The sequence below is a fragment of the Mobula birostris genome, chromosome 1 (genome assembly GCF_030028105.1).
Source record: "Mobula birostris isolate sMobBir1 chromosome 1, sMobBir1.hap1, whole genome shotgun sequence".
NCBI classification, from domain to species: Eukaryota; Metazoa; Chordata; class Chondrichthyes; order Myliobatiformes; family Myliobatidae; genus Mobula; species Mobula birostris.
In genome coordinates, this window is record NC_092370.1 from 73,841,510 (window position 1) to 73,861,151 (window position 19,642).

At 43.9% G+C, this 19,642-nt stretch overlaps 1 protein-coding gene across 2 annotated transcripts in view; it reads left to right on the forward strand.

The window, feature by feature from the left end:
• The first annotated feature begins 665 nt into the window (after window positions 1-665).
• The window catches only part of fastk (Fas-activated serine/threonine kinase), an 80,167-nt gene continuing 61,190 nt past the window's right edge, over window positions 666-19,642 (forward strand). For both annotated transcript variants that reach the window (XM_072257005.1, XM_072257010.1), the window contains exons 1-2: window positions 666-807; window positions 15,365-16,040. In XM_072257005.1, coding sequence (XP_072113106.1) covers window positions 15,410-16,040 — 631 coding nt within the window. In that variant the 5' untranslated portion in view covers window positions 666-807; window positions 15,365-15,409. The remainder of the gene's footprint in view (window positions 808-15,364; window positions 16,041-19,642) is intronic.

Consider the following 19,642-nt stretch of genomic DNA (forward strand, 5'->3'; position numbering starts at 1 on the left):
TTCACTACATGTCAGCGGTAACAAAACTGATTCTGATATGATGCCATGTGTCTGTAATGCTGCTGCAAATAAGTTTTTCCATTGCACTTGTACAGTAACAACGACACCTGATGATAAACTTGACTTCGGACAGGTACTGTGCTGGGTTAGGAAAGGCGCAGAGTGGGCACAGGCGGTAGGTCTAGAAAGGCATCAGGCTCAAAGAAGATAGGCCGAAGGGCCTATTACTGGGCAATGAACTGCTCAACACTGGAGCCAGGAGCTGCACCATCTCTACGGCAAATTCCAATTTCCCGGGTCCAGGGCCCAAAACTCTCACTCGCACCCACACACGGGTAGCAACCGGAGTCCACACTGCTCAGCGTGTTCATGCCAGTCCTCAACCTGAGCAAATCCCGGAAGGCCTAAGCATTAAGCCGGGAGCGAGGGTGCGGCTCGGGCCTGGCCAGGACTTGTACCCAGAGTCACGACTCTTGCCTGGGTCTGAGACTGTTTGAAGACTGGGCACTGTCAGAACCCGAGCACTCGGATACCGGTCAGGCCATTACGTCCCCCAGCCGGCGGCGGACGGAAGAGGCGGGTCTGCGCCGGGCGGACGGGCGGGGTTGGTGCTCCGGGCGCCGCCGCGGCTGCGCACTGGCCGCGGCGAGAGCGCGCGGACGTTCGGGAACGCGCAGGTGCAGCAGCGGCAGCGGCGGCGGCGGCCCCGGTTCGGGCCCCGGGGAGCTGAGCAAGCGGTGCGGCCGCAGGAACAGTGGGAGTCGGCGGCCTGAGCCGGGCCCTGCGACCGGGGGCCTGTCGGGCGATGTAAGTGAGCAGCTGGGGAACGAAGTCTGGGAGCCGGTCCTTTCGGGACACTGGTGCCCGCTGGCCTGCTGAGAGCGGGGGACCGGGCCCCGACAGCGGGGGCTGGGAGAAGAGCGGTCTGGGCCCGTATCGCCAACAATGAGCTCTGCTCACCGATAGGCACCAAGGGGTAACTGGCCGGGTGGCAAAGCTCCGAGAGGTTGCCGTGTCCTCACGTCGCCCCTCTCTGGGCTCAGTTCAAGTCAAACCACTCAGAACACCACGCATTGGGGAAACATTAACCGGGACAAGGTGTAAATGCTGCAGTTCACCACAGTGCAGCTGCCAAACATTTAAATCCAAATTTACTACTAGAATATTTCACGAGGAGTTTAAATTTTCTAACAATGTTTTACTTCGTAATAGTGGGGAGCAAACACTGGGTACAAGTAAAGCACTTGATAACAAAATCAGATTTGTTATCACTGACTTATATAATGTTAAATTTGTTATTTTGCAGCTGCATTACAGGACAAAGACATAAAGTTACTATAAATTACAAAAAACAAGCAGTGCAAAATAAAATAATAACAAGGTGGTGTCTATGGACTGTTCAGAATTCTGATGGAGGAGAAAAAGTTGTTCCTAAGCTGCCAGAATCAGGTTTATTATCACTGATATATGTTGTGAAATTTGTTGTTTTACATGTATGTTCTGTGACATAAATTCGTGCTGTTCTGTTGGGTACACATTTGTAGGACTGGTGGTAGAGTACTGGTGAATACAGGTGTGACCTTATAAAGTGGTGAGGAGTACTGGTGAAGACAGGTTTGCCACAAACCCTCAAATACACATGTTCATTCAGTTATTCCATTAACATTTATTGATGTTCTAATGTTTCTGCACAGTTGGGGGAGGGGATGCAGGGATTCAAACTGAGATTTGGTGTGGGGGAAGGGGAGGGAGCCATGTATGTTCCTCTGGAGAGGGAAGAAAATAGCCTGACAGAGAGAAATTATAGATTCATAGAATTGTAAGACACAACTCATCTGTGTTGACTAAGATGCCTATCTGTGCTTATCCCATTTGCCAGCATTTGGCCCATATACCTCTTAATACTTCCCATCCCTGTGCTTGTCCAAATGTTTCTTAAATGTTGGAATTGTATCTGCTACCATTTTCTCTGGCAGCTCACTCCATATGCCCACCATCCTCTGGACTCCTATGCTTTCTAGTTTTAGCCTCCCATACCCTGAAAAAAAGACTGATTATCTGTTTCTATTCCCTTCATGATTTTATAAACCACCTTAAGATCATTCCTCAGTGCCCTTTACTCTAGGGAAAAGTCGCAGCCTACCCAATATATTTTAAGCCCTGTAGTCCAGGCAATAACTCTGAATCTTTTCTGCACCCTCTCCATCTAAATTTCAGAGTGGGAAACAGAACTGCACACAATATTCCCAAGTGCTCCCTAACTTCTTTGTGCAACTGTAACATGATATCCCAACTCCTTTAGTCAATGCCTTGGCCAATGAAGGCAAGCATATTCGGCACCTTGGTGCCCACCCTGTCTACCTCTGTTGCCATTTTCAGAAAACTCTGTACTTGTTCCCCAATGTCTGGCTACTTGATAACATTTCCAAGGTCCTTGCCATTCACTGTGCAAGTTTAACTTCCCTAAATGGATCATTTTGAATTTAGAGAATAAAGAAGGGGAAAGAAAATCCTTGGCAAATAAGGTGAAGGAGAACCTCTCCTTATAACTAATAACACTCCAATCCAGACAATATCCTGATGAACCACTTCTGCACCCTCTTCAAAGTTTCTTGTAGCATTGTGACCTGAACTGCACACAGTACTTGGAATGTAGCTGAAGTTTGTACAGCTGACTGTGACTGTGCCAATTTGAATGCTCAATACTCACTGATGAAAGCAAATGTACTCTCTGTTTTTATCAACGTACCCACTGGTGGTGTCACTTCCATAGTGCTATAAGTGGCAACACTAGCAGGTGGGATGGATTCATGGGGCGCAAAGCACTTGTCTTTCAGCCATTTCCTTACTTATTTTCCCTGACCATTAAACCTTTTTTGTGTGATGTGCAAGGTTTCTAAGCGTATCACTAACATTCTTTTCTAAATCATTAATATATACAGTGCTGCGCAGAAGTCTTAAGCACATATATAGCTAGGGTGCCTAAGACTTTTGCACTGTACTGAATTTGTCAATGTGGAACAGAGTGAGTTTGTAAATCTGGTGGGAGCAAAGGATGTTTGGAATGGTGAGAGTGGAGTGCAGTGGGACAGGTGGCAGAGATGGGGTATGGCACAGGTCCAGATACATCCAGCCCTGAGACACAAGGCAAGGATATGAAATAATTGTTTTATTGATCATTATAGAATGTATGTCTGGTGCTTCCCACTCCCACCCCTCTTCCCAACCATGATTCCTCTCTCCCTGCAGCCTGCACCCTTCCTACTCTCAGTCCACAATAGAGACCCATATCAGAATCAGGTTTCTCTTCATTCACATATGTCATGGAATTAGTTTTTTTGTGGCAGCAGTAGAGTGCAATCCATAAAGTCAGTACAGTACCGTGCAAAGTCTTAGGCACTCTGGATACAGATAGCTATAAATATGTACTTTTGAATTGTACTGTATGACCAACAATAAAGGACCCACCATTGATTTTTGCAGCACCCCATTTGTCACAGGTCTCCAGTCAAACCTCCAATACTATCCTCTGTCTTGTGTGAACAAGCCAATTTTTATCCAATTGGTTAGCTCACCCTGGATCCCATGTATCCCAAGCTTCTGAACAAGCTTACCATTCAGACCTTGTCAAAGGCTTCACCAAAGTCCGTATATGTTCGCTACTTTCCCTTTGTTGATCTTCTTGGTCACCTCAAAAAAAAAATTCAGCTAAATTTGCAAGGTGTGATCTCCCATGAACAAAACCATGTTGATAATGCGCTTTCCACCACAGACACAAGTGAAAGTATTCATTTAAAAAAATCACATTAAACCGTGGCTCCACAATAGATTACAGCACTGATACTGAATGTACTTGTAAAATCTCTTAGTAATTTTGTTTATCTCAATTGCTTAGATATTTTGTGGCTTCTTTGCTTTCTTGATTTCCTTTCTTATTGTACGGCCACATCCCTTATAATTATCATAATGTTCTTCACTGCCTGCTGACCACTGCCCCAGTTCCCTTGATGAAAGGGATAATAGTGAGGTGTCCTTTTACTGATTGATATCTTGGCAAGAGTGTGCATGTGTGTATGTACACCCCAGTTACAGATCAGTGGCCGGATAAACTGACTGCTTGCCTTGCTAAGGGGATTGTACTGCAGACCAGTCCTCATTTACATTAAGTATGGGATATATTTTTGTGGCAGCTTTTTTTTATCTTGGGGTAATGCAAGACCTCTTGGGACCATTAATTTAGCAGGTACTATAGGAACTGCATTGAGCTTTTGCAAACATTGTTGCATCATGATCAGTTTTTTTTGTGTGTGGTGTGTTAAACATTGGCCAGGGTAGTAGAGTGAATGCCTATACTCAGAAAACAAACAGTGCCTTTTCTGTCCTTTTGCTCCTTTTTCAGTTCTGCATGTGATTTCTTTCATGTCTATTAGGCAAGTGATACAAGGTCTCACAGCTTTTCTATTAAAGGACTTTGCCTCCAACAGTGTAGCATCTCTTATACTGTACAGAAATGCTAGCCTGGATTTTGTCTTTAAATCTTTGGATTTAGTCCCACAACTTCCTGATTGGATAGAACTGATAAACACACAAGTGAAGGGGGAATGAGAAGAGTCGATATGTATTTTGTGATAGGGTCATAAAGCTTTTGATACATTGGCCTTCATAAATCAAAGTATTGACTAGAGGAATGTAATGTTGATGTTGTATAAGATGTTGATGAGGCCAAATTTGGAATATTGTGTACAGCTTTGGTCACCTACTTACAGGAAAGATGTGCATTCAATTTCAATATTTAAGAGAAATTTGAATAGGTACATGGATGAGTGGAGAATGGAGGGGTATGGTTTACACACCATACACCCCATGCAGCCCCATCCATGTACTTATTCAAACTTCTCTTAAATGTTGCAATCAAACCCTCTTCCACCACTTTCACTGGCAGCTCATTCCACACTTACACCACCATCTTGAATGAAGAATTGTCTCCTTGGGGTGTTCCCATTAAATATTTCACCTTACACCCATAACCGATGAGCTCCAGTTTGTTGTCTCGCCCAACCTCAGTTGAAAAGCCTGCTTGCATTTACCATACCTATACCCCTCATAATTTTGAATACTTCAGTCGTATCTCCCCTCATTCTCCTACACTTCAGGGAATAAAGTCCGAACCGATTCAACCTTTCCCAGTAACTCTGGTCATAAAGTGTTGGCAACATCCTTGAAAAGTTTCTCTGCAGTCTTTCAGTTATATTGATAACCTTTTCTGTACGTAGGTATCAAACTGCGCGCAATACTGCAAATTAGGCCTCACGAAAATCTTATACAACTTCAAAATAATATCCCAACTCCTGTACTCAATGCTATAATTTATGAAGGCTAATGTACTGAAAGCTTTTTTCACAAACCTGTCTTATTCGCTGTCCACAACACCCCCCCTCCCCATCTTGGTGTCTGCTGGTCCAGTTTAGCACATTATCAAAATCAAGTTTATTATCACTGGCATTTGTTAACTTAGTAGCAGTTCAATGCAATGCATAAATCAGAAGGAAAAAAAAGAATAAATAAATAAGCAAATCTTATTCTGTATACTTTATATAGTATACTTATATTGAATAGATTAAAATTTGTGCAAAAAAATCAGAAATACGATATATTAAAAAAAAGTGAGGCAGCGTCCAAGGGTTCAATGTCCATTTAGGAATCGGATGGCAGAGGAGAAGAAGCTGTTCCTGAATTGCTGAGTGTGTGCCTTCAGGCTCCTGTACCTCCTACCTGATGTTAACAGTGAGAAATGGGCGTGCCCTGGGTGCTGGAGGTCCTTAATAATGGACGCTGCTTTTCTGAGACACTGCTCCTTGAAGATGCTGTGGGTACTTTGTAGGCTAGTACCCAAGATGGAGCTGACTAAATTTACAGCCCTCTGTAGCTTCTTTCAGTCCTGTGCAGTAGCGCCCCGCCCCCCCATACCAGATTGTGATGCAGCCTGTCAAAATGCTTTCCACGGTACATCTATAGAAGTTTTTGAGTGTGTTTGTTGGCATACCAAGTCTCTTCAGACTCCTAATAAAGTATAGCCGCTGTCTTGCCTTCTTTATAACCGCATCAGTATGTTGAGACGAGGTTAGATCCTCAGAGATCTTGACACCTAGGAATTTGAAACTGCTCACTCTCTCCACTTCTGATCCTTCTATGAAGATTGGTATGTGTTCCTTCGTCTTACCCTTCCGTAAGTCCACAATCAGCTCTTTTGTCTTACTGACGTTGAGTGCCAGGTGCTATTATCAAAACATTGATATAGATGACAAACAACAACGAACCCAGCACCGATCCCTGTGGCATGCCACTAGTCATAGGCTTCCAGTCAGAGAAGCAACCATTTACTTCCACTCTTTGGATTCTCCCACTAAGTCACAGGTTCTTAACCTTTTATATGCTGTGGCCCCTTCTGACAGTCCAGTGAAGCCTATGGACCCCTTCTCAGAATAATATATTGTAACAACTGTAACGTGATATGAAAGTGTCTGTGACTTTGATTGCTGACAAATTCGCAGGTACTGGTAATACTACTGTTGTTTGTTGCCTACGTTCATAATTGAAGGAAATGGGAAATTTCAGTTAAAGGTTCCCGAAAATAAAAATGTAAACTTTTTCCCATCCAAGTTTACGGACCCCTGGAATCTATCGACGTACCCCAGATTAAAAAACCCTGCACTAAGCCAATGTTGAATCCAGTTGACTATTTCATCCTGAATGCCAAGCAACTGAAACTTCCGGACCAGCCTCCCATGTGGGAGTTTGTCAAAAGGACTTGCTAAAGTCCATGTACAGTAGATAAGATCCACTGCCTTTCCCTCACAACTTTCATGGTAATCTGCTCATAAATAAGATTTATTAGGCAAAACTACCATGCACAAAACCATGTTCACTATCCCTAATCAGGCCCTATCTTTCCAAATATATCCTTACATATCCTGATTCTTTAAAATACTTCATAATTTACCCTTTACTGATAGCTCACCGGCCAATCGTTTCACAGCTTATTCTTAGAGCCTTTCTTTAAGAAAAGAATAACATTAGCTATCTTCCAGCCCTCCGGTACCTCATGGAGTTAAGGAAGTTTTAAGTGCCTCTGCCGGGCCCAGTTTCTGCACAAGGTCTGAAAAGGTACCTTGTCAGGCCCTAATTTGCCTCCAGATAGCAAGCAATTCCTCTCCAGTAATCTGGAAACAGCTCATGACCCCTCTACTGTTTTGCCTTGGTTATATAGACTCTATCTTTCAAGTACAATCCATTTAAAGATCTCCCCTGTCTCTTTCAGCTCCTTGCATAGATGACTGTGCTGATCTCGAGGTGCACCTATTTTGTCACTTGCTATTCTTTTGCTCTAAATGCAGTATATCTGTGGAAACCCTTGGGTTTCTCCTTTACCTTGTGTACCAGAGCATCCTCATGCCTTCTCTTAGCCCTTCTGGTTTCCTACTTAGGTGTTCTCTTGCATTCCTTGTACTCCTCAAGTACCTTATTTGTAGCTACCTGCCTACACCTACTGTGCACAACCTTTTTTTTCTTAACCGTGGCCACAATATCTCTCAAACCAAGGTTCCTAAACCTGTTATCCTTGCCTCTTATTCTAACAGGAACATATAAACTCTGTACTCCTAATATTTCACTTTTGAAGGCCTCCCATTTACCAAGCATTTCTTTGTCAAAAAGCACCTATCCCAATCCACACCTGCCAGATCTTCAGATGCCATCAAAATTGGCTTTTCTCCAATTTGGAATCTTAACCTGAGGACCAGTCCAATCCTTCTCCACAAATGAAACTAATGGAATTATGATCGTGTTCCCTGACACACACTTTTGTCACCTCCCCTATAGGAGATCTAATATTTTGCCATTGCTAGTTAGGACCTCTACATATTGATTAAAGAAACTTTCTGAACACATTTGACAAACTATCCCATCCAGTCCTTTTACAATATCAGTCCCAATCAATATGTAGAAAGTTAAAATAATCTACGATCACAATCCTATTTTTCTTCCAACTGTCTGCTTTCTCTACAATTCTGCTTCTTTAAATCCTGCTGAATATTGGATGCTCTACAACATAATCCCATTAATGTGGTTATCCCTTTCTATACAGCTTATGGTTGGACAGGAGAAGTTCTGATTGTTCTCCTTGGAGAAAAGGAGGTTAGTCAGTGAGTTATACAACGTAGAATAGGCCCTTTGGCCCACGGCATCAATGCCAATCATCAGATTTACCTGTACTACTACTACTTGCCTACATTTAGGGACAGAGTTTACAGCAAGAATCAGGACCTTTGGCCCAACAGGTCCATGCTGACCAAGGTGCTTTCCTGAGTTAGTCTAATTTTCCTGCTTTTGAACCACCTCCTTTAACATTTTCTATCAATGAGTCTGTATAAGTAACACAAAATAATCTGCAGATGCTGGGGTCAAAGCAACACTCACAACACGCTGGAGGAACTCAGCAGGTCAGGCAGCATCCGTGGAGACGATGAGTCGACATTTCCACGGATGCTGCCTAACCTGCTGAGTTCCTCCAGCGTGTTGTGAGTCTGTATAACTATCTTTTAAACACAGTAATTATCTCCACCTCTCAAACTTCCCCTACAGCTTGTTCCATATACCCACGACCTTTTGAGAGAAACCTGCCCTTAATGTTCCCTTTAAATATCTGGCCTCTCACCTCAAACCTCTGCCCTCAAGGTTTAGACCACCACCACCCAGAGAAAAGATTGTGACCATTCAGGGTGCATGTGATTTTAAACCTCCATAAGGTCCTCTTTCAGCCTCCTTCACTCCAGGGAAAACAGTCCCAACTGATTCAGGCTGTCCTTGTAACAGAAGCCCTCTATTTCTGGCAGCGACATTGTGAATCTTTTCTGTACTGTGATGGAGAACTCTTGATAAGAACTCTCTGTATACCGTGTGCATTTTCTTTCTCACTCCCCTCCCCCTCCTCGCCTCTCTCTCCTCCCCCTCCTCGCCTCTCTCTCCTCCCCCGCCTCTCTCTCCTCACCCCTCTCCTCCCCCTCCTCACCTCCTCCTCCTCCCCCTCCTCTCCCCCTCCTCTCCCCCTCCTCTCCCCCTCCTCTCCCCCTCCTCTCCCCCTCCTCTCCCCCTCCTCTCCCCCTCCTCTCCCCCTCCTCTCCCCCTCCCTCTCCCCCTCCCTCTCTCCCCCTCTCTCCCCTCCCTCTCTCCCCCCCCTCTCTCCCCCCCCTCTCTCCCCCCCCTCTCTCCCCCCCCTCTCTCCCCCCCCTCTCCCCCCCCTCTCTCCCCCCCTCTCTCCCCCCCTCTCTCCCCCCCCTCTCTCCCCCCCCTCTCTCCCCCCCCTCTCTCCCCCCCCTCTCTCTCCCCCCTCTCTCTCCCCCCTCTCTCTCCCCCCTCTCTCTCCCCCCTCTCTCTCCCCCCCTCTCTCTCCCCCTCTCCTGCTCCTTCCCCCTCTCTTCCCTTTTTCCTGCCAGCACTCCCCCTTGCCTGCCCCCCCCCAACCCTCTACTGCATCGGTCCTGAAGGGTTTGGCTTTGTGGTGCCCTTCCTGCCATTCACGGCAGAATATTCCATTTATTTAGAAATAGGGATATGTAAATGTGTATATGTTTTTTGTGTACTGTATTTAAAGTAGATACTTCTGTTTATTTTGTAATATGATTGTAACTGTATCGTGGGGTGTTTTATATCCTAATTCATAAGTTGTCTTAAATTAACTTTGTAGTTAATGATGGTATGTCTGGTGCCTTAAAAGAAGTGGCGAATAGCTTTCAATCGGGGAGAGAGAGAGAGAGATTGAACTGCCGGGAGTTCACACTGGGCAACATGTAGAGCTGTTATTGTGTTTTCTGATGGATATCTTTTTGTTAATATTGGTAGCTTTTTGCTCTTTTCACTAATTTTTTTAATTTTGGTTTTTTGACACTCTGAATAAGCACCCTTGTACTATAGTGCTAAGAAACTCTGGCCATCTTTTTCTTTGGTCAAGACCCACATATCTGTAACATGCACCCTTTCCAGCTTCATCACTTCTTTCTTATACTGTGGCAACTGGAACTACACACAATACAGCAGGTGTGGTGTCATGAACATCGTGTATGGCTTAAATATGATGTGCCAACTCTTGCAGTCATTGCCCAGACTGTTGAATAGCAATGTGCCAAATGCCACCCTCACCATCCCACCAACCTTTATTGTCACTTTCAGAGAACCTTGTATTTGTACCCAAAGGCATCTCTTTTCAATAACACTTCCCAGGGTTCTGCCATTCACTGTGTGTCATTCCTAAAGTACAGACTTCTCATTTGTCTGAATTAAATTCCATCAGCTATTACCTTGCCCACTTTCCCAGTATTGATATCTTGTTGTAACATAAGACAACATTCTTCATTCCCACATCACCAATTTTGATATAATGTGCAATCTTATTGACCCTACACTTTAAATCAATAACTAATATATGACAAGAGGGGGTCCAGCACTGATTCCTGTGGCACACTTTTGGTTTCAGGCCTCTAATATGAAAAACGATCTTTCATTATATCTGCTGTCTCCTTCGACCAAGCCAGTTTTGTATCCAATTTACTGTTGCTCTTTGGATCCCATGTGTTCTGACCTTCTGAATCAGCCAACCGTATTTGAAAAGCCTTGCTAAAGTCCATGCAGGCATCTACTACCCTGCCCTCATCAGCCTCCTCTTTGTCACTTGTTAAAAGAAATACTCGTCAATTTTGCGAGATTTGATTTTCCACATACAAAGCCACTCTGACTGCCTGTAATTAGTCCTTGAATTTAGTCATAGTCATACTTTATTGATCCCGGGGGAAATTGGTTTTCGTTACAGTTGCACCATAAATAATAAATAGTAATAGAACCATAAATAGTTAAATAGTAATATGTAAATTATGCCAGTAAATTATGAAATAAGGCCAGGACCAGCCTATTGACTCAGGGTGTCTGACCCTCCAAGGGAGGAGCTGTAAAGTTTGATGGCTACAGGTAGGAATGACTTCCTATGACGCTCTGTGCTGCATCTCAGTGGAATGAGTCTCTGGCTGAATGTACTCCTGTGCCCACCCAGTACATTATGTACTGCAATTTCCAAATGCAGATAGATCCAATCCCTCAGAATCCCATCTAATAACTTTCCCACCACTGATGTAAGGCTCACTGTCAAATACAGACAGCAAATATTCATTTCAGACCTTGCTCATCTCCTGTGGTTCAACACATAGATGACTACATTGATCCATAAGGAGACTAGTTACCCTTTGCTTTTTTAAAACAATCCTCCTTTATCTTGTGTACTCTTTCCTGTACTTTTCAAGGGACTCACTTGATCTCAGATGCCCATACCTGATATATACCATTTTCTTGACGATCCTCATCAGACTGAGATCCCAAATCCTGTCAGCCTTGCCTTTCACTCTCAAGAACATGCTGGCCCTGAACTCTTCTTGTTTCACTTTAAAAGCCTCCCACTTAGCAGAAGGCCCTTTACCTACAAATAGCCTCTCCTAGTCAACTTTTTCAAGTTCCATTGAAATTATTCTTTCCCCATTTTAGGACTTTGACTTGTAGACCAGTCTAATCTTTTCCATGACTTTCATGAAACTAATAGAGTTATGGACTCTGTGCTCTCACTGAGCCTCTTGCTCAGCCTTATTTTCTAGAGGAATTTAGCCCTTTGTTTTGTCGGGCCATCAATATATTGTTTCAGAAATCTTTCCTAGACACCCTTAACAAACTATCCCATCTAATTCCTTGGCACTGTGGCAAGCCAGTCAATGTGAGTGAAGTTTAACTCACCTACCATTCTAAACCTATTATTCCTACATTTATCTATGACCTCCCTACATATTTGCTCCTCTAATTTTCACTTATTATTGTGGAGCCCAAAGTAACAAGCCCAACAAAGTGATCACTCCTTGTTTCTATAGTCTACCGGAATGGCCTTGCTGAACATTTTCCCTGGAATATCCTCTCTCGGTACTGCCATGATGTTCTCCCTAATCTCTTCTCTTACTTCCTGTCTCTCTGTACACGTGTCCCCCGCTTTTTGAACGTTTGCTTTACGAAACCTTGCTGTTACGAAAGGCCTGCATTAGTTACCTGTTTTCACTAACAGAAGGTGTTTTCACTGTTATGAAAAAAGCAGCGCACGCCCCGAGCAGCTGCTCTCCCCCGGATTCGGAACGGCATTCTTGCCAGCGTTGCTTAAACATGTGCCTGTGAGCAGCCGTTAGCAAGATGAGCTCTAAGGTATCGGAAAAGCCTAAAAGAGCTTGTAAGGGTGTTGCACTTAGCGTAAAACTAGACATAATTAAGCGTTTTGATCGTGGTGAACGAAGTAAGGACAAAGCAAGTTTGGCTTGTGGAAGTTGACGAAGATGATGTTGAAGAGGTTTTGGCATCCCATGACCAAGAACTGATAGATGAAGAGCTGATGCAATTGGAAGAGGAAAGGATAACAATCGAAACCGAATGCAGTAGTGAATGGACCAAAAGTGAAGTCGACCAGGAACTGAACGTGAAGCAACTGCGTGAGATTTTCGCTGCAATGATTGCAGAAAAGTACGACTTTAATTTTGAAAGGGTACGTTGGTTTAGGGCATATTTGCAGGATGGTTTGAGTCCTTACAAAGAACTGTATGATAGAAAAGTGCGCGAGGTTAGCAGTCAAGCATACTATCGTTTGTCAAGCCTTCCACATCAGCCACAGCTGACGACGAACCTTGACTTTCGACATCGAGGCAGGCAGACACAGAATAAGATGACCTGCCTGCCCTGATCGACGATGAGATGACACCCCAGCGGTCCCAACCTCCGGGCCGCAGACAGATACCAATTCGCGGAGAATGCAGCGGTAGTCGGGAGGCACCCAGCACGTCTTTTAGAAAAAAGCCAAAATAAGCAAGCTAATTAATTAGGTGCCACCCGGCACGTAAATTAGTTAGCTTGTTTATTTCGGCTTTTTTTCTTAAAGATGTGCTGGATGCGTCCCGGCTACCACTGTACCCCTGCATGCTTTGCGGATCGGTATCGGTTCGCTGCCTGGAGGGTGGGGGCCACTGCACCACCCCAACCTCCGACGACTCAGCCTAACACACCGTCATCAGTGTGCTTGGCGCTAACTTCCTAATTCCAGTAAGTGATACTACACTGTACATACATTATTTCTACTTTATATAGGCTGTGTATTTTTATGATTTATTTGCTATGATTTGGCAGCTTCATAGCTTAAAGGTTACTGGAGAGAGTGTTTTGCCAAGAGCGCTTGCATGAGATTTTCTGCTGAGAACGCTTGTGCCGTGTTTTGCCAAGAGCGCTTGCGTGAGATTTTCGCTACGGAGAACAGTGCAGGCAATCGTTGTAGAGAAGTATTTCTAATTTATATAGGCCGTGTATTTATCATACCATTCCTGCTTTTGCTATATGTTACTGTTACTTTAGGTTTTATGTATTATTTGGCATGATTTGGTAGGTTATTTTTTGGGTCTGTGAACGCTCACAAATATTTCCCATATAAATAAATGGTAATTGCTTCTTCACTTTACGACATTCCGGCTTATGAACTGTTTCATAGGAACGCTCTACCTTCGGATGGCAGGGGAAACCTGTATCCTGGTACATTAAGCTGCCTTTCCTGCCCATCCCTTAACCACGTTTCTGTCCTAGCTATAATATTACAAAATCATGTGCCAGTCCTTGCCATGAGTTACCTGTAAAGCTTTTTGCATTAAAGTAGATGTAATTTAGTCTCTTGGACCTTCTTCACTCCCTGTTCAGCCAATGAAGGGAGTCTGCCTTGTTGACTTGCCTCAACTTCTGTATTTACTTCAACTTTCTCAACACGAGATTCTACAGGTGCTAGAAATCCAGAGTAATACTCTCAAAATGGCAGAGGAACTCAACAGGTCAGGCTGCATCCTGATAAAAAGTCTCGCCTGGAAAGGTCAACTCTTTTCCTTTCCATAGTTGCTTCTTGACCGGCTGAGTTCCTCTAGCATTTTGGGTGTGCTCATCTGTACCAATACTACTTTGTATTGCAACCTTTGCCAGAGTAGATTAAACCCACCAGAGGAGCTCTAAACCCTCCCAAGTAGCATCAGCAAATTTCCCTGCAAGGAGGTTGGTCCCTCTCCGGATTAGATGCTACCTTCCCTTCTTGTACAGGCCATCTCTGTTCTCTCCTTCGGACTAAATAAACAAAAGCCTGAAAGCAGATACCACAAGGTTTGAGGATAGCTTCTTTCCCGCATAAGAAGAATCTTGATCCATCCCTGAGTATGATAAGATGGACTCATGACCTTAACAGCAGTGGTCCCCAACTGTCGGGCCGCAAAGATGTGTGACTGGGCCACAAGGAAACGATATGATTTGGCGATATGAAACAATATGAGTCAGCTGCACCTTTCCTCATTCCCTATCACTCACTGTTGAACTTGAACACACACCCCTCCCCCGCCCCCCTGGTCGGCCAGTCTGCGAGAATATTGTCAATATTAAACCAGTCTGCAGTGCACAAGAGGTTGGGGACCCTTGCCTTACAGTTTCCCTCTTGATGACACTCAACCTTATTGTCGGTCTGGACCGTACTTTCTCTTGAACTGTAGTACTTTATTCTGAATTCTGTTATTGCTTTTCCCTTGTACTACCTCAATGTACAGATGCGGTGAAATCACCTGTCTGAACAGTGTGCATGGCAAGTTTTTCACTGTACTTAGATGCATGATGTCAATGATATACATGTCCCAGAAGAGATTGCAATGATTGAAGAAACTGAATATCTCTTCTGCAAAAGCTCTTGAGCCAGGCATTCATTTGCCCTATCCTCCTATTCCTACCCTTGTTAGCAGTGAGAGTAATTCTCAATTTACAATCTAGAAGTCCTGTTTTTTTTAACCTTCAGCCAAACTCTCAAAAGTTCAAGGACAATTTGACAGGGACAGATCTACATAATATGTTTAGGTAGGTTATACAAAGGAAAGCTGTTGTCATGAGCTGATACAGATGCAGATTTCAGGTTTCCGATGAGGGATATGGGAGATAAGACAATGGACTGCTTAATCCTGCAAATGGAAGTTGCTGTGTACAGAGAAGGTGGAAGGAAATATAAGCAACAATTGGAAAGGAAATTGGATAAGCATTTGAAAGCAGTGAGATTAGAGCAGGTAAATAAGGCTGACTGGTGTGCTGTACTAGGAGTAGATATGGTTTTGATGGACTGAATGGCCTATTATGTGAAAAGATTCTAAATGTAATTACGCTGGTACTAGTCTGGGTGTGGTGTTAGATATTTGTAACCATGTTAGATTTCACAACTGCTGTTCTGTGCTTCCTCTAGGTTTCTGCTATCGTCCGCACTCCCTCGAGGTGAGCTGTGCCTAAGATGCAAAGGTTGCCTCTGCACTGTTTCAGGTCTCTGCTGCCAAGGACGAAAGGTGTTCTGCTGCTAGGGAGACTGACTCACTTTGGCCTGGGCTGCTTCCTTCGTTTCTTCCACCTGGCCTGCTGCCGCGCTGTCCCCTGCCCTCTGCCGAGCCGGGGTATGATGTACGCAGCCCATTACCACACCTGCAAGTCGCAAAACACCTGGGCCGCATACTTGGAACACTTCCCTCACCTGCACCAGGGAAGGCACAATGGACACAAGCAAAACCGCCATCACCACCACCATCACCGCATCAAGAAGAAAACCTGGAACTTCATCCATGAGAAGATGAGCTACGACACATTCTTCACTATGAAGCGGCTGATCGACCGCTCACGGACTGTGGGTGAGGTGTTACGCTGGGTGACACAGAATCCCGGCAAGATCTCCTACAACCATTACCCTATTGCTCTGCAGAAGATTGGCCAGGTCCTGCAGCAACGATCTGGAGGGGCCAGTGAGGAGACCATCCACAGCCAAATGTTGGAACTGGAGGAGTTCCAGACACTTTGTAACTCCATTGTGGCAGACTGCTCCAAGTTCGACAACTTCAGTATTGTGAACTGTCTGTATGCGGTTGCTGCTTTGGGTAAGAAAGAGGCTCAATTCGTCCCCCTCCCCTTGCTGTATTGAAAGCCAGAGATGGGGGGGGGGGTCATATTTCTCAGTCAAATAATCCTCAAGAAAAAGCCTTTCACAGAATATTTTCTTTCATTTACCACAGCTAAAATCACCATCTCCACTCTGGTATTTAAATCCCTCTGCTAGGAAGGGTGCTTGCTAAACCTTCCCATTAACTTTACATGATTTGTGTTGAAGGACACCAAAGCCTGTAAGCACCAGTGCTTTCCAAATCTCTCTTCATTAATATCTCAAGCTGTTATATTTTCTTCATCAAAGAGAATTTTCCACATTCTGTTCCATCTACTTTGTCTGTGCCCATTCATATAGCTTTGCACTTGGTTTCCTCATGCAGATCATTGATGTGGACTGCTCACTGTCTCCCAACCCATAAATTCCTGTCCTCAATTCATGTCAATATTGTCCCCAATACCACGTTGTCTAACTTTGTTTAATATATGGAACCTTATCAAACTACATTAACTCTTATCTATCTTGCCAGCTTCAAAATACCCAACAGATTTGTCAAGCACAATTTCCCATTCACAAACACACATTGATTCTACCTAGTTACAAACAAGAGAAGATCTGCAGATGCTGGAAAGCCAAAATGCTGGAGGTTCTCAGCAGGCCAGGTATCATCTATGGAAAAGTACAGTCGACATTTCAGGCCGAAACCCTTCGGCAGGACTGGAGGGAAAAAAAAAAGTTCTTCAGCTTTTTTTCTCTAGTCCTGCCAAAGGGTTTTGGCCTGAAACGTGACTATGCTCTTTTCCATAAATGCTGCCTGGCCTGCTGTGGTCCTCCAGCATTTTGTGCGTGTTGCTCCTGATTCTGTCTAGTCCTATTGTCATTGCCTTTATAAAGCATCCAACATTTTCCATACCACTGATGTCAGATTACTTGGTCTGTTGTTCCCTGTTTTCTCACCTATATTATGGGATTACTTCCAATCTTTGTGGACCATTCTAGAATACAAGCAGTTTTGGAAGATGATTACCAGTGCATCCACCATCTCCTCATCCACCGCCATCATAAACTCCTGATCCGACTTCCTTTTTTTTTGGAGCTAAAATTAATCCTCTCTGTTTCCTGTACTACATTCAGGGCTATCCTACACCCTTTTACTTTATGTCTAAATATTAGGGACCATGAACTATTTAATTCCTAAAGTTGATTACTTTGCAATCATATCTGTGTCCATTTTTATTGTTTCTGTGCCATGAGCTCTCACCTTTTCCATAAATTCTATGTGCATTCAGATAACGAACCTTAAGTTTCTGTCTGTGCATTATTTTTTGCTGCTCTGACTATAAGTGGTAACCCATTTATATATTCTTTCCCTTTGTAACAGACTGATTATCATTGTCCGTTTTTTCCTTCCTGGTCCATCCTTTTGTCATTTCTCTTCAACTGTTTTAAATCCCACCCCGGCCTCAGAGATCTTTAAAAAATAAGTTGTCTACTATCTCAAGGAACTTTTCAGAAAGTGAATTATACCAGCAGTGATCAGATAAAGGCTATTAGAAGAGTAATACAATAATCAAAGGGGTCTTTAATCTGTTTACAGATAAGGCCAGCCAAACTTCCTACCATGAGCACAGTAGTATTGAGGCATGTCCTCCTGTTCTCAATCTGTGCTACTTCTCTCAGGGAATAAAGAATTCTGTAGAGAGATTCTGGGGAGTCTGGCTGGAGGCAGCTGCCAGCAGCAGCAACAGTATGTGGAATTACTGCTGTCTGACCTTGTGCTTGCTCTCTGGTGGCAGCTGAGTGCCGCCTCCCATTCAGTAAACATCCAGGATTCTTTCACTCCCATTTACAGCAGCAGAGTTCCCTCTGCCAAAGTGACACAGCATGGAACTGGAATCAACCAGTTGTTCACCTGAACAGTCACTGCGTGCCACTTGGCTGTCTTATGTGGAAGAAATCACTCATGTGTCTAAAATGGTGCCCACAAGCACATTCTCGTGAGTCATACACAGTCAATAAGTTACTGAAGAATGCATGAAATCTGGAATCTGTGGGGCATGCTCAGAGTGCACAAGTACAGGAGAGAGGCACTCAAGATGGAATACGTGGCCCTTCAAGTCTGTTGTCATTTAGTGAGAACATGTCATGTTTGACCTTGCACTCCATTTGTAACTGTTGTATAGAAACCCACCTAGTAAAGTCACTGGGAATGTAACTGGTTCAGAGCAGGGTATGAAACGTGTGAACTGGTGATGAAGGGTTTCCACCCAAAGTGCCCACTATTCCTTTCATCCCTCCACTGCTACTTAACCCAGTGGGTTTGTTTCTCCGCGCTGTGGCATCTGCAGTCTCCTGTGTCTCCAAATGTAAATTAAATTCAATTTAAAAGTTCTAGGAATAAAATTCTGGTCTCATTAAAAATGAAATGGGGCATGCCCTCTTCTCATTCCTACTGTCAAGGAGGAGGCACAGGATTCTGTTTTGCAGTGATTCACATATCGCTTCTTCCCATTTTCTGTTAGATTTCTGAATCGTGCATGAGCTCATGAACACTATCTTGTCATTCCATTTTTAAAAAATATTATAATTTATAGTATTGTTTGTTTTTGCATTGTACTGTTGCCACAAAATAACAAATTATCACTATCTTATATGAAGTGAAACAGACCCGAATCTGATCTGTCATAGAATCTTGCTGGTGAACGCAGCGGGTCAGGCAGCAGCTCTAGGATCCTAGAGATGCTGCCTGGCCTGGCCTGGCCTGCTGCATTCACCAGTAACTTTTATGGGTGTTGCTTGAAATTCCAGCATCTGCAGATTTCCTTGTGTTCGTGTCATAGAATCTTAACTGTTTCACCTCTGTGTACAGGGCAAGGAAACATGCTGAAACGGACTGATACTCCATTCCTGTACCCCCCTGCATGGCTGTCCCCAAAGAAAGTATAAAACAGTACAGCACTGGAAAAGGCCCTTTGGTCCACGAAGCACAATGTCTGTGCTGAGCATCATGTCAAATTAAATTAATCCCTTCTGTCTGCACATGATCCATATCCCTCCTTTCCCTGCACATTCAGTTACTTATCTGAAAGTCTATTGAATGCCTCTATCTTACCTGCTTCCACTACCATCCCTGGCAAATCCATTCCAGGCACTCATCACTCTCTGTTTAAAAAAAAAAGCTTGCCTACCCATCCCCTCTAAGCTTTCCCCTTTGTACCTTAAAGTTATGCCTTCTGTTTTTCAATATTTCTATCCTGGTGGGAAAAGATTCTAATCTATCCTATCTATGTCTCTCATAATTTTATACATTTCTGTCAGGTCTCCCCTTAGCCTCTGGAGCTCCAGAGAAAACAACTAAGTTTGTCCAACCTCTCTTTATAGTTAATATCCTCTGATCCAAATAACATCTGTAATGGGGCAATCAGAACTGCATACAATACTTCCTGTACAACTTCACCAAAGTTTTATATATCTGGAACATGACTTTATAATTTTTTAAGCTCTCTGCCCTAGCAACAAACACATGCATTTCATACATTCTCTATACCACCGTATTTGTGTGCATTGCCACTTTCAGGGGGGTGTGGACTGGGATAC